The sequence below is a fragment of the Bufo bufo genome, chromosome 3 (genome assembly GCF_905171765.1).
Source record: "Bufo bufo chromosome 3, aBufBuf1.1, whole genome shotgun sequence".
NCBI lineage: Eukaryota > Metazoa > Chordata > Amphibia > Anura > Bufonidae > Bufo > Bufo bufo.
This window is the reverse complement of record NC_053391.1, coordinates 429,082,376-429,108,360: the sequence shown is the minus strand read 5'-3', so window position 1 is coordinate 429,108,360 and position 25,985 is coordinate 429,082,376. Positions and strand designations below refer to the sequence as shown.

Below are 25,985 nucleotides of genomic sequence, written 5' to 3'. Positions count from 1 at the left end.
ATATAAAAGTACACATGGGAAAAAAACAATATGTTTTATACATTAGGTTTAACGCTTTTAGTGAAACATATTCTCCAGAGCATCAAGCTTCTTCCTGTAAGACATACCTTTTGTTGTATGCGCATGGGTTATCAGGCCTTTTCCATACAGTCACATCTCTTAATACTAATTATAGGAGGCTACACCCAATTAATAATATTTTCCTTTTTGCTGATGATTAATGTAATAAACATCATTAGGAAATTATATTCAGATCTGGAAATTATTTTTGATTATTATGACATTAGCTTTTCCAGTGCATACACTGCATTTACAATGTGAAGGGAGCCTTAGAAAGCATTCCAGGGCAAACATCTGTAGCGCCAGGACACTATCACGATTGGTTAACATAACTTGCATATTGGTTTAATACATTTCACTGACAGTATCACTTTAATTGCAAGTTTACCATTTTATATCTTCTGACAGGTCCTTCATATTTACTAGAATAAATCATGCCAAGAGATTGTGAACTTGAACTCTATCTGACTGTATAACAGATTTTCATTTATTTTTCATTAAATGTCATGTAAACTAGAGAATAAGAGAATATTGCTTGCACATGTTCTCAAATATAAGTGTGGCATACATACAGTATTAAAAAAGAACTCTATGATCAAAACTGGAAGTCACCAGTTGGTTTTCTAATATATCTTTCAAAGCTACAGGGTGGCCCACAAAATAGTAGCCCACCTCCAATATCTCCAAATCAAAATGCCAAATGGTATATCTGTCTTACTTGTCCATAGCAACCAATCAGAGTTCAGCCCAAAAAAATTCAGAGCCCTGTAGGAACTTAAGGCTGAGCTCTCATTGGTTGCTAAGGGCAACCAAGACACATTTATTATTAAAAGTGGCCTATTGTATCTGAAAGATGGTGTTCTCCCTGGAACAGCGAATAGTGATTGTGGAAGGCTATGTGTGAAGCAAATCAACTAAGGAAAAACAAGAGACTTTTGCAAACAAGTACCCAGGAACAAAACCACCAGCTAAATGTTGTATTCAGAGTCTGGTTCAGAAATGGCATCAAACTGTCTCTGTTGCAAACATGAAGCGATTGCGAGTAGCCCCAAAAATCAACCTGAAGACTGTCTCAGCAAGTTGGTGTATCACAAATTATGTGTTAGTGAGTGCTAAAAATCTCTGAACCTGAAACCATACCGAGTAACGTGTGTGCAGAAACAGTCTTTGTCCCTTCTTTGTATGTGCCTCTGTTTTATGAAAAATTAACTTTTATTATATGCAAGTGTACCTCTAGGAGCAATGAGGGTTTCGCCCCCAACTCCTAAAGGCTCAGCTCTCCCTCCTTTGGCCACACCCATCATCAATTGACAGGGCCAGGAAGGTTGAGGCTCAACTGACATTAGCACATGTCTAAAGTCAGCCAGTTTAACAGTTTTCCTGATGACAGAAGCACTTTAATAACTTCTGAAATACATTGAACAGAATGCACCTTAAGACACCTAAACTAAAATCAGCCTAAAAACTGCTGAAGGCACTAGATAGGTGATATCAATTAAAACATAGCTGGTTTAACTGATTTAACACACCGCTTCCACAAGTGCACTCTGGGTGGGTCCTCAACTGTGCAACCAAGAAACTGCTAGAGTCATCGTACAGAGCAGAGGCTATGAAGCAGCTCAATGCAGAGAAGAAAGGATATTTCAACATTAGGGACCACCCAACCAGCACATGGACAGCACCCCAGATATTATTTAATTGATATCCCTTCACCCATCTAGAAACAAATGCAGTTTTGTGGGGTATCACTGACAGGCTCCCTTTGAGCTAATTACTTAGTCATTTAGTATTGGCTACACCTACAGTATCCAACTTTTCTTGCATTTAAGACAACATATTTCTTTGTAATCTATTAGGTAATATGGACCTTATAGATGGAGTCCCCTGCTCAGTTGTTCACAATAAACAGAGAGCTGGAAAAAAACAACTGTGGATTTGGCCCACCAGCCTATTACATAATGGGCCGTTCACTTAAATGACTGGTATGTAAAACAACTTGATATTAAATTACATCACAACAAGACAGGTGGAGGTGTTCTAAAACAAGACAAACAGCCAAGATAGCTTTGTTGTAAAGGGGGTTTACAAAATGATGGTTTGCAGGGTAGTCGTAACCATGGAAAAATGAGCATTGTATAATGTGATGGAAGAATGAATCCAGCAGCAAAGGAGGCAATATGGACAATCACAATACATTAGTAAGTGCTTTGTATTAACTTTCTCTACATGATAAATGCCACTTGCTGAAGTGAAACAACCCTTTTAAAGTGTATTTTCTCAATCAGTCTAGAATACGAAGAACATTAAAGAGGACCTTTCACCGATTCTTACCCTATGAACTAACTATACAGCCATGGAGAGCGGCGCCCGGGGATCTCACTGCACTTACTATTATCCCCGGGCACCGCTCCGTTCTGCCGCTATGCCCTCCGGTATCTCCGCTCACTAAGTTATAGTAGGCGGAGATACCAGTCCCTAAGTTATGGTAGGCGGAGTCTGCCCTAGCGCTGGTCAATCGCAGCGCAGAGCTCACAGCCTGGGAGGTTATTTTCTCCCAGGCTGTGAGCTCTGCAATGCGATTGGCCAGCGCTAGGGCAGACTCCGCCTACCATAACTTAGGGAACGGAGATACCGGAGGGCATAGCAGGAGAACGGAGCGGCGCCCGGGGATAATAGTAAGTGCAGAGAGATCCCCGGGCGCCGCTCCACATGTCTGTATACTTAGTTCATAGGGTAAGAATCGGTGAAAGGTCCTCTTTAATGTATCAACATAAAGCTAATTTTGAAGGTTTAATGATATGAAAAGCTATGGTTAGTTTTCTCATCAAAATTTAAGCATAAATTGGAACATCTGGGAAATTAGAAACTGTGTGCTCTATATTGACTTCATAAATTCTATATAGATTTATAATACTGCCAAATATTCGCCAAAGAAAATGGTACATTAGAATATGAATCATACGCAACTCCTATAGCTACAGTACATCCTTTCTTAAAACATAGTTGCTAAAAAGCTAATGACTTTCTAGCTATCCTTGCAGGCCTAGCTATAATCTTTCTATGGTATTCACAGTTCAAAAGAAACCCACAAATCTATTTTTTATTTTCATGGAAAACAGGCGTCCATTTTTTATAATTCGTGCACGAGGTGAATTTTAGCCACCAATTACAAGAATGTTCCTTAAGATGCTGTGGCTAAGCTGTGTAATGTTATTTAGTGAACCACTTCTATTGAAGATAAAGCTTGAATCTTGTTTTTTCTGATTTTTAGCTTATTTTACCATCAGTAATTTCACAGCATTTGTTTTCTTTCATACCTTGTCCCAATAACATGGTGACCTCAGCAGTATGACAAGAGGTAAAGTATTCTTGTATTTTCTTTGTTGCATTCCATGGAAAATTGGGCATCCATCTCTGTATTCATTTCATTATACAGTTTATACAATAACCACACTTGTGTGTTATTTACTTACTTCTACCAAACAGTTAAGATTGGAACAAATTGCAGCAATTATGGAGTTACTGGTGTCATTCTTTCAATTCTCATTAGTTTTCCTTTTTTTCTGCAGTTGTTTTTTTCTTTCTTTAGAATGGATGTAAAGCTGGCTATATTATTGCAGCCTAAAGGCAAAGGGAGGTTAAATCAACTGTTTGTTGCTCCACATGTCTTCTAGAAAAGGAAGGTCCAAAAAATCAAGTCAATCTATTGTTTCATTATCTTTCCTCAGACAACTAGTAGTAGTCCTCATAGTTCTTTGGATTCAAACAGTAAAGTATGGCGCCTCCAATGAAAATATTGTTGCTCCCCATCGCTAAGCCATAACCCCCAGTTGAATTCATGGTATATTTTCAGTGTGACAGTTTCAATGAATTTGATTGGATACAGCACAAGACCACATACTTGAAGGACAACTGAAAAACAAAAGATATACATTAACATGAGCACAAACTGAATATTATACAATGTCAACTAAGTAAATAAACTTTAAAAATGTACTGTAAAATGGATGTGTACATAAATAGCAACACCCTTATATTGTCTGGATTCCTTCTTGTTATAAGCAGAAGAGGAGATGCATGGATCCATATTGTAAATAATGCCTATACTATACTATACTATACTATAGAATATATTTGCTACTACCCTGCACATTGAGTATAGGAATGCTTGAAGAGTGAGTGATAACTATAATAAACATAGTAAGGATTTTATATGAATTTAACAGTCTACATGAAGTCTACATGAAGTCTACAGAATAGGTTTATCAAACCAAGACTACAAATTGATATGAAAGGATATTTATTACCACATATATAAGAATTCAACATTAATGAGTCTATGCGCACTCAGGAATGCAGAAATTAGGGTATGGCCACATGTTTAGAATTTTTGCACTTTTGGAAGGCAAAACGAGGAGTGAATTCAGAAAAGACCAGAAGTAATATCTGTCCTTTATACTTTCTCTACTTTTATCATCCACTCCTGATCCTGGCTTCCAAAACTGCATCAAGAAACTTGAACGTTTGGCCATACCCTTAAAGTAACAGACCAAGCCATCAGACATCTCTTCTGCAAGATTTCACTGTGAAGGAGAAAGAGCAGCATATATTGAATATGGCAGCATGCTGGCTGCATATGATCTACTGAAAAAATATTTTAGCCCAAAATAATTAGGGTGTAATAACAAAAAATGCATTCAGAAATGTCCATATCCTTTAAAGACCAAAAACAAGCTCTTTTAAAACAGCAGTTGAGCTGATAATAAGCTGCCCATGGTAAGTCCAACTTCTTATCAGAGAAGCAGCATCTGGCCAATGTAATTCATTGACAGCCTTGTCCTGTCAGAATAGCTCTCATTATGATTATTAGAGACAGGAAAACTTAAAATTAAACGATAACCAAACATAACAATCTGAAGTGGAAAATGTTATTTAAAAAGGATGCATTTGGCCTACAGAAGCTGAACTTCTTGACTGACTTTGTAATGCTGAATGGATTAAAAAAGATAAGCTCTGTCTTCTATGTTGACATATGATTTTAATTTGATATGGCAATCTAATAACTCAGTCCTCAGCTTTATCTAAAGTAGATTATTGAAGTTATGGTATTAAAGTAATCTCCCAATGTCCCACATCACTTTTCACTTTTCAATGATCACCTCTAAAGTTCCACATGTTTATCATGAGTTATAAAAGTTACATGTTGGAAATCTTGTTTTGCGCTTTTTGTGCAAATGAAAAAGTGAAGTCTAAAAAATAAGAAGTATAGCTGAAAGCTTTAAACCTTTTTTCTTAAAGATGCATCAATTAAGTAAAAAAATTACATAAACTAAACCTTAAAAAGGGGTGGCCTCTAAAAGACTAATTCTCAAATGCTCCAATTGGGGAATTTAGCAGAAAACTGATGATTTCAGTTTATATTCCTCATCTGATAGGAGCTGCTAGAAAGTTTATCTCTCATTCTCAATTACCCAGGGCACAGACAGACCATTGATTTCAATATAAACTGTGTAATGCTTAGTTTCACCTGTGGCAGTGCTGCAGTAAAACTGATCTCTTGCAGTCGTTTTTTTTATTTATTTTTTATTTTTTTATAGCGTTTTATAACGATTGACCATATTAAACCAGGTGTACTGCTTAGTAGGGGTTATCATGGTGACTAAAGAGACATTTTTCTTTGCAACTGGTATTGCCAAGGCAGAAAATTCTTAATTTTACTTATATGCAAAAGTGGTGCTCGGAGCACCCCTTCATCTATGCCTCTTCGTGTTGCCTCTCCTATTCTCAGTGAGATTTACAGTGCAAGGCATTCTCACTGCTCTAATGCCTGCCCATAAATTCTAGTGCATGCACCAGTGCAGTGAACATCTTTTGCAGTTATCCCAGCTCTGAGATATTCACTGTACATGCTCCAATGGAACAAAAAGAGGTGCAAGATTTCAGAGCCAAGCATCAGAGCAGTGAAAATGCTCGGGGATTTGTTGATTGAGTCGCAACCCATAATGAATTGGCATGCGTGAGACTCACATAGTCTCGCATTACTGGTGGACAGCTTCATACAGCTGCGGCAAAGCCAATACAGTATGATGAAGGTACAGTGATTGGGAACTCATCATGTTTACTGAAAGCACCTTAAACATTTGGATTTGTCCCAAGCAGGACGAATCCAAATCTAACAACACTATGCCTGGCCCTGTCAATCTCAATGGAAGAGGAAGGGGCAACAGGGAGAAGCAGAGGTGAATCAGTGCTCTGAGGAGCCAGACCACGTGCTTAGGGCTCCAAGCACCTCACTTGTATATAACATAAAATAAGAATTTCTCTAATAATACCAATTTCAGGGGGAAAGGGATAATTTTAGTCACCATAATCAGAGATGAGAGAATGGAATCCCATGAAGTGGAATTCGATTCGAATTTCAGGATAAATTTGATTTGCCTAGAAGCCAAATCTCCTCGTACTTCGTGTCAGCAAATCGATTTGACCTGAAAGAGTATAAAAAACAAAAAAATTCAAACTTACCTGCTCCATTTGCTCGCGACGAGCCGCCAGCCTCCATCTTGCTTAAAGATCTCGGCCGAAATCCCGGGCGGCGACAGATTACATCATCACGTTGGCCGGCGTGATGACGTAATCTCACGCCGCACAGGATTTCGGCCAAGAGCTTCAAGCAAGATGGCGGGGGCCAGCCCGTCGCGAACAAATGGAGGCGATAAGCTTGATTACATTTTTTTTTATTGTTAATTTTAAAGTCAGTTGACGCGATCATGTATGAATGCGGCATCTGAGGGGTACAATGATGGGGGCAGCGCTATCGCAGTTCCCTGTCATTGCATCAGCTACTTACAAAAAAACGTGCCTCGTGACGAAGATAATTTTTGGGTGAAATTCGCTCATCTCTAACCATAACCAACCCTACCAGGCACTATACCATACCTTGCTTAATAGGATTAATTATTGTGACCCTTCCAACAAAGCCAACAGCCCTTTAAACTGATCTTTAAAATGAAACTAGTAATATATTTTTTCCACATATATTTATATATAATTATATAACTATAAAGTTATATATTATCATTGATATCTCCAAATCACAGTTCAAAAGCTTCATAGACATTTGCTGAGATGCATTCAGAGCTCTGAAAAAAAAAAAAAAAAGAGAATGGTGTGATTCTATGAATGCAAGTATCTTAATGAAACTTCTTTTCTTTGCCTTTTACTGTTCCAGGTTTTATAAACAGATATGACCACCCTTAACTTCTCGCACATTACAAGTTAACTTTAGTAGGGCAACATGCTAGAAAAATCCTCAAAAAGCTCCAATTCAATTTACCACCAATGGGTGGCTAATAAATCTCCTGACAAAATATCATGAAATAAGTTTAGTTATTTTTTTTTTTATCTGCACCACACGTCTCAAATATGAAACAGGAAAGATAAAAAAGGATGTTTTAGTACTTAATTTTAAGGAATATTTATAACATTTACCATTATATCACTTGAGGTCACTGAAAATGTCCAAATATGAAACTCTTTAAAAAGTATTGTAATAATAATGTATTTACTGAGTAGAGATGGCCTTGCAGTTCACCCGGCGGTCGTTTTGCGGCGAACTTTGCTTGTTCGCGATTTGCCAAACATGCGAACATATGGCGATATTCGAACGCACCATATTTTTTTGCATAGCGCCAAACTTTTACCCATGACACATCCATCAGATAGGACAGGACAGCTAATTGAGACATTTCAGCACATGGACACACCCCCTACCCTATAAATAAACCCTATCTGGCAGCCATTTTACATTCTGTTTTTTGCCAGTGTAGGGAGAGATTGCTGTGTGGAGCAGGGACAGACTGCTAGTGACACCAAACGCTAGCTAATATGGCCACAAAAGTCCTTTTAAGGACTGGTATAGGTGTGCTATCGAAAGGTGTGACATGCAGAGGTGTGTGACATACTATATAATATACAGGGCAAAATGACACACGTGCCGTGCATGGCACACGTCCAGAACTTAGTCGTGCAGCAATTCGTTGCCAAATACCCAGGGATCCAGGACGTCTTACGGCCATTTTACAAGATCTTACACGCCCATGGCTCACCTTGCTGACATACAGCGGTGACACCACTTGCCCGTCAGACGTCTGATTTGTGATTGCCCGATGCGCTAGAACTCCACCTTGTATATGCTTGATAGTCTGCTCCAGCAGAAATGTGCCGTTAATGACTACCTGTACAAACTCTGTGGCAGGACAGGTTCTGGGAAGCTTGTTTTTTTTTCATCACAGCAGTGGCTGCTCATGCGCGACGCATGCAGACTTCTGCGGCCATTTGATGAGATCACCAAACTGGTCAGTCGCAGCCAGGGCACCATCAGTGACATCATACCTTACGCCTTCTTTCTGGAGTGTGCATTGCGTTGTGTCATTGATCAAGCCGTCGAGGAGCAGGAGCTGGAAGATGAGGAAGTCGCAATGCTAAATTAATTCCATGGGGGGGCTTCTCCATCTGAGACAAGTCAGCAGGAGTCTGAAGAGGAGTCAGAGGAGGATGGTGCATGAGGAGAGGAGGAGAAGGAGGAGCAAGAAGAGCATGCTTTAAACTTTTCTGGGATCCCTGGTGTTGTCCGTGGATGGGCGGAGGAGACAGAGGACGACATTCTCCTGGGCAATGAGCAGGAGCCAGGCCACTCCACCGCTTTCAATTTAGTGCAAATGGGGCCTTCATGCTCCAATGTTTGAAGAGGGACCCCCGTATAAAAAGCATAAAGGGCAAGGACCAGTACTGGGTGGCAACGTACTTAGACCCCCGGTACAAACACAAAATGGCGAACATGTTACCAGCATCACAGAGGGCTGTCAGAATGCAGCATTTCCAAGCCTTGCTTAGATAGATGCTGCATTGTGCTGCAGCGGGCTCTGGCAGAGGAATTTCCACCCACAGAGAAACAGTTGCGGGTACCAATCCTACAGTGCATGCAACAAGAGGGCAGTTTGAACATGTGTTGGTCATTTCGGATATGAGATCATTCTTGCAGCCAACACATCGACAGCCCCACTCCAGATCCAGCCTCAGGGAATGCCTAGACCGACAGGTGTCCGACTACATCGGGTTAACGGCCGATGTGGACGCTCTGAGAAGCGAGGAACCCCTTGATTACTGGATGTGCAGGCTTGACCTGTGGCCAAAGCTGACACAATTTGCCATGTAACTTTTGGCTTGCACCTCGTCGAGTGTCCTGTCCGAAAGGACGTTCAGCGCAGCAGGGGGAATCGTGACCGATAAGCGCACTCGCCTAGCTCATGACAGTGTGGACTACCTCAGATTTCTAAAAATGAATGAGGCATGGATATCGGAGGAATTCAAAACCTGTGACGACCATGTTTAATTGAATTTCCTCATGCCAGCCCACACATATCCGCCATCACGCCGATCAAATAATGGTCCACTGGCCTGCAGTAAAATTGATATCCATTGACCGTCTAATATACCTCCAGCCACATAATCACTTGATATTTTCTGTCTGGTGAATTCCTAATGTTTGGGGCCTGTTCTAGGCTCCAGCAGGGCACATTTTTGACTAAAAATACATATTTTTGTGGGAATTTTTGCCATTGATCCCCCTCTGGTATGTCACTGACCATGTTGTGGGACGATTTGTGCACTTCTATTAAGTAATTGGTGGCTGCAAATATAATCTAAAGGTTTTTCAGGTTCGCCTGCCATTAAAGTAAATGGGGCCCGCTGCGAACTTGAGGTTTGCGAACATTTGATTCGCGAATAGTGTTTGTCCATCACTATTGCTGAGTAATTTTGTACGCATTCTTTTTAATGTCATGAAAGAGTACTTTTCTGGAATTAAAAAAGAGATGTAATAAAAGAAACAAAATCATCCTATCGCTGTCCAACTGTGAGAAACATTTTAAAAAAGCTAGTCAAACAAGTCTGTCTTGGCTTGTGACTGTCAATGTAGGTTAAACTCACTATGAACAAGACAATTATTACTTTGAACTAATAAGAACTAAGCAACACAAAGCTTTTTATGCTAAATCTGTTAAAGACAGCTTTGTATTCACACCTACAATCGTAGTAAAGATGTGCATTCCGCATCAATACAGCATCATTATACTATCATTAAAACACCATTTTCTTGTTTGGGACTACTGTATTTCTGTTTTCTTTTTTTTAAGCACAGAATCCATAAGAACTGCACTTTCCTTTTCTACTTTTATTTAGGATCCGGCTTCGCTTGGGTATGTTTAATCTATTTCATTTGACGCTTGTGTGTGTCGTTATCAACACTACCTACTATAACAGTGACAAATACAGCACCCCGCCCCCAAAACAGTGACCTCCACAGCCCCCCATCGCTTAACACTGACCCCCCTCAGTGCCCTGTCCCTTAAAATTGGACCTCCACAGCAGACAACCCCCTTAACTTTGACCTTTAACAGTTAATTTCACTGCATACCACCCCCTTGACAGTGACCTTTTCTGGATCAGGGGCCAGGGCCGTTTTCTGGACCGGGCAGGCCGGGTGGCTGCCCGGGTCACTGTCAGAAGGTGGCGTCCACCAGCGAGGAGGCTCTTTGGTGTAGCGACTGCCATAAACACCACACACTGTAACGACATGCAGGACGGCGGCGGCCTTCTCTCACCTCCCAGCAGCGCCCTTACTACTTTATAGACACCCTGCCTGTGTCACAACTTGCACGCTTCTCATAAGAGGGAGAGATGGGATTCGAACCCACGACCTTCTGTATCAGAGGCAAAGCACTTACCCACACAGCTATAAGAGCTGCATAGCCACTGACTGGCTGAAAAAAAATATGAGACTTCTACTGAAGACTGTTATAGCTGTTATAGCCAGTGTACATCTATACACATGACAGCTGCCCCAACACACCCAGCACTGCTATATCTCTATATGACAGCTGCCCCAGCACACTCAGCTCTGCTATATCTCTATATGACAGCTGCCCCAGCACACTCAGCTCTGCTATATCTCTATATGATAGCTGCCCCAGCACACCCAGCTCTGCTACATCTATACACAAGACAGCTACCCCAGCACACCAGCCCTGCTACATCTATACACATGACAGCTGCCCCAGCACACTCAGCTCTGCTATATCTCTATATGACAGCTGCTCCTGCACACTCAGCTTTGCTACATCTATACACATGACAGCTGCCCCAACACACCCAGCACTGCTATATCTCTATATGACAGCTGCCCCAGCCGCTCAGCTCTGATATATTCTCTATATATGATAGCTGCCCCAGCACACTCAGCTCTGCTATATTTATATATCTTTAAGTATTACTATACAGTAGATAGATATATAGAAATATAGCAGGGCTGAGTGTGCAGGGGCAGCTGTCATGTGTATAGATGTAGCAGAGCTGGGTGTGTTGGGGCAGCTGTAATATATAGAGATATAGAAGAGCTGAGTGTGCTATGGCACTATGATACTGCACACTCAGCTCTGCTATATCTATATATCTCTAAGTATTACTATACAGTAGATAGATATATAGAGATATAACAGAGCTGAGTGTGCTGGGGCAGCTGTCATGTGTATAGATGTAGCAGAGCTGGGTGTGCTGGGGCAGCTGTCATGTGTATAGATGTAGCAGAGCTGGGTGTGCTGGGGCAGCTATCATATATAGAGATATAGCAGAGCTGAGTGCACTGGGGCAGCTGTCATGTATATGGATGTACACTAGCTATCAAAGCTATAAACGAGTCTACAGTAGAAGTCTCGTATTTTTACAGGCAGTGGCTATGCAGCTCTTATAGCTGTGAGGTTAAGTGCCTTGCCTCTGATACAGAAGGTCGTGGGTTTGAGTCCCAGAGGCACTTAATACTGGCACATTGGGGGGGGGGAGATGGCACTATGATACTGGCACATAGGGGGGTGGGTGGGGAGGAGAGAGGCACTTGATACTGGCACATTGGGGGGAGAAGGCACATGATTGGAAGCTACTGGCACATTAGGGGGGCTACTGGCACTTGATGGGGGGCTACTGGCAAATGATAGGGGGGCACTCTGGCACATGGTGGGGGGCTCTTATTACTGGCACATGATTAGGGGGCACTATAGGGGCATCTACTGAGGCTAAAATAAGGTGTATTTTATATGGGGGGCTCTGTATAGGGGCATTTTATACTGGGACACATTATGGTGGGTACTATGGGGAAGGGGGGAAGAGGAGCACTATGGGGTCATCTACGGGGGCACTGAGAAGGGGTATTTTATATTGGCACATTATGGGAACATTAGCTCAACTGGGGGCATTACAAGGGGGTATGTTTTGCACATTATAAGGAGAATTATTTCTACTGGGGGGGGCATTATGGTGGGCTTTATTACTCCCCCATGGTATGACCCCCTAGTAGCAGCACCAGCCTCTCTCTGCTCTGCTATCCCTCTGCCCTTTCTCCAAATCCTTATTATGAAATCTTTCTCATTAGGATAAAACACATCAGCTCCACCGAGCCCCCGGCCAAAGTGTTGAAGTGGTGTCCGAGATCCCCAAGGGCCAAGCCAAGTAATTGTAAGTTTTCATGTGGAGTATGTTTATGTTATACACATATAGCCTACACTGTGCCACACAATATACAGTATACCTCTACACAGTGTAGGGGTTATACTGTTTATTGTACAGCATGGCACAGAGGTTATATTGTCCGACATGGTGTAACCTCCATACATTTTATGTACAGTATACAGTAATCCGCCTTGCCATCTATGCTTTGAATCTGGTTTTATATGTTACTTGGATTTTGTACATTTACTTGCGTGTGCTAGTTGAGACCTGCTGTGATTGGGTTTTAGTTAGTTATTAAATGTTAACATGACAGATTTTTGGTTTTGCACATTATTGATGATTGTATTTCATGACTACTCTTCTAAGGGTATTGCCTTCCTTTATACTGCAGTTCTCCTGTACCACTCTGCCTGCGACTTTTAGCAGTTTAAGCAGTAATTTAAGATTTTCTTTTGCTCTCAATAAATCTTGTGTTAAGCATAAAAAAATTAAAAATAATAATATATGGTGAGACGGTTGCAAGTACTCATCTGATATGATTTCATCGAGCAGTTTTGATGGGGGGGGGGAGTTTTTTTGACACTCGCCCTGAGAGAAATTTTACCTAGAAACTGCACTGTCAGGGGTGTGTCCTTTTGAACAGCTCACTCTAAGACAGATTTTTACCTTCATTTTTTCAATCCCTGTCGGCTGAGGAGTGTAGGGGGTGTTGTCTAACCAGTTCGGGGTGTGGCTTAGCGCAACCTAGAAATTTATTTTTAACTTAATTTTTTCAATCTCAGGCGGCTGACGAGTGGGAGGGTGCGTGGCCTAACCAAATCAGGGGCTTGTCCTTTTGAACAGCTCAATCTAAGTGTGAGCTGCAAGAAGAAAGTTACCCTCCCTCCCACCCCTGCAGCTGACAGAAGTTGATTTTTACCTTAAATTTTTCAATCCCCATTGGCTCAGGAGTGTGATTGGGCGTGGCCTAACCAGATCTGAGTGTGGCTTAGCGGGACCTAGAAGTTGATTTTTAACTTCATTTTTTCAATCTCAGTCAGCTGAGGAGTGGCAGGGGGCGTGGCCTAATCAGATCAGGGGCGTGTCCTTTTGAACAGCTCACTCTAAAACAGCAGCACTGTGCTGTCTGAGTATAAGCTGCAGGGAGAAAGTCACCCTCCCTCCCACCCCTGCAGCTGACAGAAGTTGATTTTTACCTTCATTTTTTCAATCCCCATAGGCTTAGAAGTGAGAGGGGGTATGGCCTAACCAGATTATGGGCGTGGCTTAGTGTGACCTGGGGGCAGGGTTTTAAGTCTTTTGAGGGTGGACACATTGTGGCAGGGGGCGTTCTGGGCTCCTTCCTGCAAGAGTGATGCCCCTCTGGGCACCTTACAGGCTCATTTGCATACCAAATAAAATGGATTTTCAGAGGATAAAAACATCTATTGCTGGAACAAAGGCAAATCTTGAAATAAGGTACTAAGTGCTATTAGGCCATGGCTTTACTTCAATAGCGATTATCCTGGTGACAGATTTCCTTTAAAGCTCTTCTACAGCAGTAAAGATAAATGGCTGGGTTGTTTTGGAAACCTAGAGTAAAACTGTGTATATGGAGGCTGGAGGACCTGCAAGCTTCTATTGGCTGATAAGGGACCAAGCTTCTATTGGCTAATGCATTTTTTGGGGGAATATCTCAGGAACGGAACGTCCTAGAGAGCTGAGACCGGGTCTAAAACCTTCCCAGACACCTGATGTACCTGTGTGCCAAATTTCGTGATTGTAAATGCAACGGTATGGACATACATACATGCACACATACACTCAGCTTTATAAATTAGATTTCTTATGAAATGAGAAAGGAAAACCCATCATTGCAACATCTGTCGCCGTCTGTCTTTTAACATCACATTGTGAACATAGTGTCACGGCGGGGAGCGAGGAAAACCCCCCACAATGCAATGGCAGTGGCTGCAACGCAAGATAGCAGGGCACAGGGAGCTGGTCACACCCTAAAGTAACCCTGAGCTCTCCCTGGACTCCTAGCGCATGAGCCGCCTGAGATGGTAAGGGGGCTCATGCTCTCGAACCTAGGACCCTACTATCCCTGTAATCCCCTAGGCCTAATGACAGGGCAGAGACCACCCATTCATCCTACACCATAGATGAAAAGGTGTCTCCAGAGACCCAGTGGCAGACAGGAAGCAAGACCATGGGATAAACAGTACGGCAGGTAAGTAACACAGCAACATAACTATGCTATCCACACTTACCTGCTGTAGCCAAGATGGAATGCGGCTCCAGGCTGGGAAACCCACAGTCTTGTCTTCGCTTAAACCCCTCCGGGAAAGCACGCCCCTTGCGGAGCCCAGACACCACCAGAAAACCTCCATACACCAACCACACCAATACAACAACCACAAGGTGGGGGAGGAAAACAGAGAGACACCGGAGGGAACATACAGCCAGGGCAAAGAATCAATATAATAAATAAGGGTGACTCACACAGACACACAGACATACCGCCAGGGAGCAGAGCTCCTACTCAGGCAGACAACAAAATAAGACTGACCACATGCTCCAACACATCAACATATAAAGAGGCCTGAGGTCACACCCACCACACCTAGCAGACACACCTAAATTAACCCCGTGACCACCAAAACAGGGAATGCACCAAATAAAGGAAAGTGTACAGTCGTGGCCAAAAGTTTTGAGAATGACACAAATATTAGTTTTCACAAAGTTTGCTGCTGAACTGCTTTTAGATCTTTGTTTCAGTTGTTTCTGTGATGTAGTGAAATATAATTACACGCACTTCATACGTTTCAAAGGCTTTTATCGACAATTACATGACATTTATGCAAAGAGTCAGTATTTGCAGTGTTGTCCCTTCTTTTTCAGGACTTCTGCAATTTGACTGGGCATGCTCTCAATCAACTTCTGGGCCAATTCCTGACTGATAGCAACCCATTCTTTCATAATCACTTCTTGGAGTTTGTCAGAATTAGTTGGTTTTTGTTTGTCCACCCGCCTCTTGAGGATTGACCACAAGTTCTCAATGGGATTAAGATCTGGGGAGTTTCCAGGCCATGGACCCAAAATGTCAATGTTTTGATCCCCGAGCCACTTAGTTATCACTTTTGCCTTATGGCACGGTGCTCCATCGTGCTGGAAAATGCATTGTTCTTCACCAAACTGTTGTTGGATTGTTGGAAGAAGTTGCTGTTGGAGGGTGTTTTGGTACCATTCTTTATTCATGGCTGTGTTTTGGGGCAAAATTGTGAGTGAGCCCACTCCCTTGGATGAGAAGCAACCCCACACATGAATGGTCTCAGGATGCTTTACTGTTGGCATGACACAGGACTGATGGTAGCGCTTACCTTTTCTTCTCCGGACAAGCCTTTTTCCAGATGCCCCAAACAATCGGAAAGAGGCTTCATCGGAGAATATGACTTTGCCCCAGTCCTCAGCAGTCCATTCACCAAACTTTCTGCAGAAGATCAATCTCTCCCTGATGTTTTTTTTGGAGAGAAGTGGCTTCTTTGCTGCCCTTCTTGACACCAGGCCATCTTCCAAAAGTCTTCGCCTCACTGTGAGTGCAGATGCGCTCACACCTGCCTGCTGCCATTCCTGAGCAAGCTCTGCACTGGTGGCACTCCGATCCCGCAGCTGAATCCTCTTTAGGAGACGATCCTGGCGCTTGCTGGACTTTCTTGGACGCCCTGAAGCCTTCTTAACAAGAATTGAACCTCTTTCCTTGAAGTTCTTGATGATCCTATAAATTGTTGATTGAGGTGCAATCTTAGTAGCCACAATATCCTTGCCTGTGAAGCCATTTTTATGCAACGCAATGATGGCTGCACGCGTTTCTTTGCAGGTCACCATGGTTAACAATGGAAGAACAATGATTTCAAGCATCACCCTCCTTTTAACATGTCAAGTCTGCCATTTTAACCCAATCAGCCTGACATAATGATCTCCAGCCTTGTGCTCGTCAACATTCTCACCTAAGTTAACAAGACGATTACTGAAATGATCTCAGCAGGTCCTTTAATGACAGCAATGAAATGCAGTGGAAAGGTTTTTCTGGGATTAAGTTAATTTTCATGGCAAAGAAGGATTATGCAATTCATCTGATCACTCTTCATAACATTCTGGAGTATATGCAAATTGCTATTATAAAAACTTAAGCAGCAACTTTTCCAATTTCCAATATTTATGTAATTCTCAAAACTTTTGGCCACGACTGTACGTGCAAACAGAAAACTACACGTTGCCCCCGGCAACCAGTCTGCACGCACCCACGTCACGGTCAACATAAATTGGCCGTGACACACAGGCCTGTCTCATTAATCGTTTTCTACACCTGTTTTAGGGCCCGTTCACACGGCTGTATGAACAGGTCCACGCCCATTCTGCAATTTTGCAGAACAGATGCGGACCCATTCATTTTAATGGAGCTGCAAAAGATGCTGACAGCACATAGTGTGCTCTCCACATCCATAGTTCCATTCCGCAGCCCCTCAAAAAATATAGAGCATGTCCGCAAATTAAGAAAAGAATAGGCATTTTCTATGAGAGTGGTGGTCATGTGCGGTCCGCAAATTTCGAAAAGCACATGGAATGGTATCAGTGTTTTACGGATCCGCAATTTGCAGACCGCAAAGCACATATGACCATCTGAATGAGCCCTTAGGGCGCAGAAAATGGTCTAAATGTAAGACAGTTCGACATTTAGAACTGGCGCTGGAGGCGCCAAAGTTATGGAGAGGATTGCGCCTCTTCATAACTTTGGCGGATTCACCGCCAGCTATGGGCCTTTGCTAAGACTGGCATCTGAAACGACGGTCCTAATAAATGTGCTCCTATGTTTGTAGAGTGGATCTTAAGCTACAGTATATCATCACAGAATTTTAAATGTGCAATGGAGTTCAAGAATGGATATTTATTCTAAACCCCATTGAAGAACTCAACTGACAATAAACATGCATTTCTTATAGAGCACCTGTCACCACTTTTGACTTGTCTGCCTTTAGTACATACAGTAAAAAAATAAAAATAATCTGGAGCATCTTTTCTTACTTTTCGCTTTTACTTCTAATAGAAATTAATGAATACATTTACAACTGGATGTTGCCATTCCTTTTGTCACATGGGTGTGTCCCTACAGAGTCTTAGCTGGCGATACACATTAGCCTTTGGTCGGCTGAACCAGTTGAGAAACTAAACATGCTTCTACACATTAGTGTACTGTTAGTCAAACCCAGGGCCGTTTGAAGGAATTTGGGGGCCCCAAGCAAAATAGACATGGAGGCCCCCCCCTCCACGCCCTCCCCACCTTACGCACACAAAGCCTACAGGAACCACAGTATAGCCATACAGTTTAAGTTCACCCACACTTTATATAAATAAAAAAGGAGGTTTACAGTGCAAATACTGCTGTTTCAACAAATGTCCTACTTACTCTCCCCCTCCCTGTTTTTTTTTTTTTTACTCCCTACCCTACCTTAGATAAGTTCCTAAGTTAATTCAGTCCTCCGGCTCCTTCCCTGGACCCTGTAGCGTGGCCGAGCTCCTCGCTCTCTACCTCCAGTCCTGGCTGTCACTCAGTGCGGCCGGGAACCGCGTGGTACAGGTCAGGAGATTCAGTTTCCTGTTCCCGGCCGCGGCCGGACTAAAAGGAAGTGAGCACTCAGTGTACACTTCCTGTCAGTCCGGCCAGGAACAGGAAACTGAATCCCCTGTTCCTGTACCGCGCGGTACCCGGCCGGACTGAGTGACAGCCAGGAGGTAGAGGAGGAGAGCTCGGCCACGCTACAGAGCAGCAGTCAGCAGAGGAGGAACTCGGGAGGTAACCAGGAGTGCTGCAGCCGCCTGAGGCTCTCTATAGAGCGCTCAGGCGGCTGCAGCCTTAAAGGAAGCAAAACAAGCACCGGCTCTGCTTGGCCCCGGGCCAGCTCGGGGCCCCAAGCAATTGCTTGTTTTGCCTGTCTGTTAGCGACGGGCCTGGTCAAACCCATCATTTTTAGCGGGACTAACTGGCAATCTAATGTGTATGGGGAGATCCTGACTCTCCCCCAGCAGATGATGTTAGGGGAAAGAAGGATTGGGTGACTTGCATTTCAGCACCCAATCCTTTTATTCTCTTAGCATCAGCGTTATCCTCTCGCCCCACTAAAATTAAATATATGATCAGCCAAACCAAGTGTGTGGGGATGTCTGGATAGATAGCTGTTAGCTGAACAATCATTCAGCAAATGCTGAAGCTGTTGAAGTTGTATGGAAACCTTAAAATGCTGCAGTACTGAATTTAAAGACCTAATCCCCCAGGAATCAATCTTTAATTCTGAATTAACCAAAATGATAACAGTAAACTAATCTACAGCTTCTTAAAAAAAAAATGGATGATTTCAACCAAAACAATTTGTTGGTTGAAATTTAACAACGAATGATCGTTTTAGCCAACCAATGACAGAGCATTATCATTTGAAGAAGTCGGCCATCCATCCTTAATATTAATATTTTATTCCGGCAGTCAGACGAAAGATCTTTCGTCCATCGCCCCGTTTCATTGGATGGACAATTTGAACCAATTTGGCCAATATGGACTAAATGTGAAAGGAATGTTCACCAAATGTTTGTTTAAACAACTGCTGTTCAAACATCATTATACTTTAATCTAAGGGGCTGTTCACGTCTCATTTTTGTCGTACGTCAATCGGATACGTTTATAAACAGACAAAAACGGATAGAAATGTATAGCTTGATGTACACATAGACTATAATTGGGCAAATATAGTTAAAAAGTACATTCTTTTGACTTTGTTTGTCACTGTTTACTTTTCTATATTTTTATTTTTTTTGCAGGATAGAAGAACGTAGCATACCAGGCTTTTCTTTTCTGCAAAAAAAGTTTAGAAATATATATATATATATATATATATATATATATATATATGTATATATTTACATTGCAGTGAATTGGAAACAGATAGAAATGTAAGACAATACGTTTTTATCCAGATACTTCCTATTACCTTTCATACACTTTAAATCTTAGTTAAAAAAAAAAAAACTGTTATCATGACCAAAGCAGCATTCTACTGTCTTATGTAGGGTCTCATTTTTTGCGTGATGAGATGACGGTTTGATTGGTACTATTGTAGGGTGCATATGACTTTTTGATTGCTTGGTATTATACTTTTTTGATGTAAGATGACAAAAAATGGCTTTTTTGACACCGTTTTTATTTTTTTACAGTGTTAACCTGAGGGGTTAGGTCATGTGATATTTTTATACAGCAGGTTGTTACAGACTCGGCAATAACTAATATGTATATGTTTTTTATTTATTTAAGTTTTACACAATAAATGCAATTTTGAAACAAAAAAAATAATCATGTTTTTGTGTCTCCATATTCTGAGAGCCATAGTTTTTTTGTTTTGTTTGATTGTTTTATGTAGGGGCTCATTTTTGCTGGATGATGTGACGGTTTGATTGGTACTATTTTGGGGGGCATACACTTTTTGATTGCTTGGTGTTGCACTTTTTGTGATGTAAGGTGATTGTTTTAACACAATTTTTTCTACAGCGTTCAGGTGAGGGGGTGAATCGTGATATTTTTATAATGTCGGTCGTTACGGACCTGGCAATACCGAATAGGTCTTGTGTCTTTCTTTTTTTTTTTTTTTACGTGTTTTATTTGGGGAAATTTATATATATATATTTTTTTTTACTTGAAACTTTATTATTTTATTAGGAAAAACGCTTTTTATTTAGCTTTTTTTTGTCCCACTATGGGACTTCAACTTCTGGGGTCTGATCTCTTCTGCAATGTATTACAATACATCCTGTATTGTAATACATTTCATGTCAGCTTGTATGCTGACAGCCTGTCCGTGAGACCCAGCCTAAGGGCTGGATATCACAGGCTTCCGAAGAAAGGCATCGGGCTTGTCTTCTCTGCCATCAGGTCCCCGCCACTGTCAGCTTTGACTGTGGCATACAAGGGGTTAATAAGTCGGCATCAGTGTTTTCACCGATGCCGGCATATGCAGCAGAGACCTTGCTGTTAGTGACTGCCGGGTCAGTGCCGCTGATCGGGCGGGTGCAGCTTATGCACCCGCCCGATGAGCCTGCTGTACATATACAGCGCTGGTCCTTAAGTGACGTCCACAGCGCCGTACATGTATGGCACAGGTCCTCTGTGGGTTAATTACTCTTCTGGCTACAATCACAAATATCAATAAATAAATGGCCATGAAAAATTTACACACTGTCAGATTTTCACAGCCAAATGAATGATTTTCATAAGCTGTCTCCCATAATGGCCCCCAGTATTAATAATGTCCCCCATAGTGGTAAAGTTTTAGTTTTTACTCAGTTAAGTTTCACAGAGCTCTTGATTAGGGATGAGTGAAGTTCAGGTTCACCGGGTTTGGCCGAACTTCAGGTCAAACTTCGGGTTCGGGACCCGAACTTGACCCCGAACCCAAACCCCATTGACTTCAATTTATACTCTTTTGCATTCTGTCTTAGGAATGCTATTATTTTTTACTATAACCATGTTATAACGGAAAATAATAGAATAACCCGAACACCAAACCCGAACCCAGTCTTCAGTGAAGAAGATTAGTGGTGACAACTAGTGGTTGTCAACAGATCCATGGGACTATTACTTTCATATCAGTGCAGCTGCAAAGCCACAGATGGTTCTCACTGCTTTGATTCAACTAAATATTGTAATCAATTTTCTTTTACTTAACACCATGACCAGAGTAAAAGGGGGGGGGGGATTATCATAACTGGTGTAAAAGAAAATTGGATTAGTTGCCAATTGCAACCAATCAGATTATACCTTTCATTTTTCAGAGTTCCTTTGGAAAATGAAAAGTGGAATCTGGTTGCTAGGGGCAAATAAGCTACTTTTCCTTTACATCAGTTTTGATAAATCTTCAAAGAGGAGTAGTTTAAAGTTAAGTTATTAGATTGTTACATTTACAGCCTTGAGTCAATCGATCCAAAGTCGATTCATTCAAAAACTTCATTGTTAATGCTGTTTCTTTACAGCATTAAAATGTATTTGGCTCAGTGTAGCCAAACTTCGCCCCGGCCGAAGTTGCGCAAAACCTTGGTGAATTACTATGGTATTCCTATCTGTGTATTTAAAAACATTTTAAAATAGGAATTCAAAGTGGGCTTTGGTACTGGCTGATACCTCGAAAGTCTCGTGCAACTTCGTCCGAGATCAAATTTGTCTACAGGGAGCCAATACATTTTAATGCAGTACAGCATTAACAACGACGTTCTTAAACGATTCGACTTCTGATCTATGATCCGATGCTCGATTCGCTCAAGCCTCATTTACAATATGAAGCATATATTGGGTTGTGTAGTTCATGTGCAGGACGAAAAGTCCAGCACTGAGTATGGTTTTGTCATGCAATGGCTAAGGCATCTAGCCAAAATGATATCTAGGCCATGCAAGCAGGCTCTTTTTTTGTACTTATTTTTTTTAAGTTAGTAAACTGTAGATTTTACTGCATCCTGTTCAGTGCTGGACTTCTATAGGTTCTATGTATTGTTTAAGCCTGAATTCCAGCTGGTACAGAGTGCTGGCATTCCAGACATGAATCCAAACATTTTGTTTTAGTTTGCGTAGCTGGTACAATGGGTTTGGTTCTGAGAATGTTTATAAAGGCACATATAGTACAGATCCTTAGCTTTACCCTTGCCTCAACATATCCTGAAATGTAAAGCCTGAGATGATTTCACAATACTGTCATGTAATGTTCATCTTTTATGTGTCTATATGTGGCCACCCAGTGGTTGTGGTGGATAATGCTAGCATGATGATAATGAATTGGATTTATTTAATTAGAAATTGTCTTGAGAGATCTAGATTTTAAAAACAATATGATTTTGTTATATTCGTTTTACGAGATGTCTATTTTTCTAAGTGTCTAATTTGCATACATTTGGGTTAGTGGGAAAGATATTCAAATTAGCGGTCCTTCCAAAATGAAAGAACACTAAGCCTCTCTGATAACAGCAGAAGTAAGATATGATAATTAGCATTTTTTTCTTCCTTTAATGCAGCACAGCATTGACAGGACTACAATACTCATGCACAGTAGGTGTCTCCCTTATGTGAAAGAGTACCCCTAAAAGAGTCCAACAAAGGCCACTCAGCTAATCATGGCTATTTTCTCTTTAGACATTTTGTATTCTTTTCTTTTTGGAAGGAGAGCTGACTTATATGTCCCATTCTAAGAAGTGTAATATGGGACACCCAGTATTATTTTCCTCTTGGAATAACTGACTTGCACATCTCTTTTCTAATGAGGTGCTATGTGTGGGTCTCTCATTTTGATTAACCCAATAATTAATCACAAGAAATTTGGGATGAATTCCAAATTGATTTGCTCCTCCCTGTTGTCTTCCTGGGACATTACAGCACTGAGGCCTACTTTGGAGGCATCCATCTGTACTATAAATTCCCGCTTGAAGTCGGGCGTGACCAAAACCGGGGACCCACACAGGGCTGACTTCAAAGCGTAGAGCGCCTCTTCGCCTGATCATCCCAGTGAACCATCACAGACTTATGTCCCTTCAAGACCCCTGTCAATGGTGCGGCTATCGCAGCAAATAGGGGGACAAACCTCATGTAATAGCCCACCATTCTCAGGAACGACTTTACTTGCCTAGAGGTGACAGGTTGGGGCCAATTCCGTATCGCCTCTATTTTGTTTACTTGGGGATTGATGACTTCACGCCCAATGACATACCCCAGGTACTTAGTCTCTTCTAACACTATCGCACATTTCTTTGGGTTAACTGTTAGTCCAGCCTTCCGAAGGGAGTCCACTACTGCCTGTACTTTGGGCAGGTGACTTTCCCAGTCGGTACTGTTAATGAAAATGTCATCCAGGTAAGCCGAGGCGTACCGCCGATGTCGACGAAGCACAATGTTAATTAGTCGTTGAAAAGTGGCAGGGGCGCCATGCAGACCAAGAGTTAACACCTTATACTGATACAGCCCCTCAGGCGTGATGAAGGCAGTTTTCTCTTTGTCAGCCTCCATTAGGGGGACCTGCCAGTACCCTTTCGTGAGGTCCAAAACAGAAAAATACTGTGCTTGTCCTAACTTCTCGATTAGCTTATCCACCCGGGGCATGGGATATGCATCGAAATTAGATATCTTGTTCAGCTTACGAAAATCGTTACAAAACTGTAACGTCCCGTCCAGGTTGGGTATTAAGACTATCGAACTGGCCCACTCACTTTTAGACTCCTCCATGATGTCAAGCCGCAGCATTAGCTGCACTTCCTCCGAGATGGCTTGTCGTCGAGCCTCGGGTACCTGGTATGGCTTTAACCAGACTTTTGCCTGAGGCTCAATGACAATGTCATGCTGGATTGCAGAAGTGCGTCCAGAAAGGTCAGAGAACACATCCGTGTTCTGACTAGCAAACTCCCTGGCCTCCTGAGCCTGTTTAGAGGAGAGGCTGTCAGCATTTTTTACTGTGGAAACCACTTCCCTTGCATCAGACAGAGGGGCCGGAACCTCTTCCCCTAGAAATTCCAGCAGCGGGCTGTCTTCAGTACAGGTCTCCCTATCTTTCCAAGGTTTTAGTAAATTAACATGGTAAACCTGCTCCGGCTTTCGCCGCCCTGGCTGATGTACCTTGTAATTTACCTCTCCAATTTTCTCGAGTACCTCGTAGGGCCCCTGCCACCTAGCCAGGAACTTACTGTCCACGGTCAGTACCAGAACCAAAAGCCGATCACCCGGGTTAAAGATCTTGACGCGGGCCTGCCGATTATAGATCCAACTTTGTGCTTTCTGAGCAGCCTTCATATGCTCCCTAACAAGAGATAACACTGTCTCTATCCTTTCTTGCATCTGGATAACGTACTCAAGCACACTTTTGTGTAGAGTAGGTTGCTGTTCCCACACCTCTTTGGCTACATTCAACATACCACAAGGATGTCTGTAATATAGCAGTTCGAAGGGCAAGAACCCAGTAGAGGCGAACATGAGATAGGGCAGAGGAAGGTCCCAATCCTTCCCATCTTTAGACACCACCCTTTTTAACATGTTTTTTAAAGATTTTTTCTTAAACCAATCTACCAGACAGTAAGTTTGCGGATGGTACACGGACTTCCGTAATCGTTTGATATGACCTTGGACATAAAAGGGCACCCCTGGTCAGTCAGAACCTCTTTAGGTATCCCCACTCAGGAGAACATCTCCATTAGCTCCTTAGCTATAACTTTAGCCGATGTATGTCGCAGTGGCACCGAGTGGCGTAGTCTAGGACGACGAAGATGTGTTGGTGTCCTCTAGCAGACTTCAGTACTGGGCCTATGATGTTAATAGCGATTCACTCAAACGGTACCTCGATGATCGGGAAAGGTGCTAGGGGACTGCGGAAAAGGTGCTGGGGGCTAGTTGCTTGGCAGGTCGGGCAAGACTTACAGAATTCGTCCACCTCCCTAAACACACTGGGCCAGTAAAACTGTTTTACTATCCGGTCCTGTGTTTTCTGCCTTCCCAGATGACCCCCGAGAACATGTTGATGAGCTGGTTTACTCGATACAACATATCCTGATGAATCACAAAACAGGGGAACACCAACTCTTCCCCAGCTTGTTGTGGTTCACCATCTACTATTAATACATTTCGTCGTCAGTCCACCTGCTGGCCCCCGGGGTTACGGACACCAGGGTGGTGGGATAGTCTTTTAATTCCTCATGATTGCAAATGACCCCGACTTTCCGGCCAGTATACTCAGTGGACCGTATCGGGGAGCCCTTACTAGGGACACCAGACCCTCTGAGTCCAGCTGGGCCTTCGCTGGAGTGTTTCCCACTTCCACTTGGCAGAGGTGATTTAGAGTTTCTGGGGTACCTGTTGCACACAGCTTCCTGGCATATAGAAACTGGCAGAAGCCATAATTAGTGTCCATGGGCTCAACCTGATGGGGACAGTCAGCCCTTACATGGCCAGGCTCCTGACACCACCAGCAGAGTATCAGAGCCAGGTCCAGAGTGGGTACATCCTGGGTGGGTTTTATCAGCTCAAACCTCCGGGCCTGGGGTAGAGATTTCTGGACTTTGACTGGCTTCCTCCCGAAAGAACCCCCCTTTAGATTCCTGGTAGCCTCATAGCATTCCACCAGGTCCACCATCTCAAGGGCATTGCCAGGAGACACCTGGCCAATCCAGTGCTGGAGAGGGGGTGGCAAAGCCCTCCAGAACATATCGTCAAACAGACGATCCAGCATAGCAGTGGGGCTCAGCACATCAGGCTGTAGCCACTTTTGCATGAGGTGAAGTAAGTTATAATACTAGCGAAAAAACAAGGAAACGGAGCTCATAGT

The 25,985-nt window shown here is 42.5% G+C and overlaps 1 protein-coding gene across 1 annotated transcript in view; it reads right to left on the bottom strand.

Moving 5' to 3' along the window:
• Positions 1-2,823: 2,823 nt before the first annotated feature.
• TMEM47 (transmembrane protein 47) overlaps positions 2,824-25,985 on the bottom strand; it is a 170,664-nt gene continuing 147,502 nt past the window's right edge. Inside the window, exon 3 of the mRNA XM_040424994.1 lies at positions 2,824-3,972. Within this exon, the coding sequence (XP_040280928.1) occupies positions 3,806-3,972 (167 nt within the window). The 3' untranslated portion in view covers positions 2,824-3,805. The remainder of the gene's footprint in view (positions 3,973-25,985) is intronic.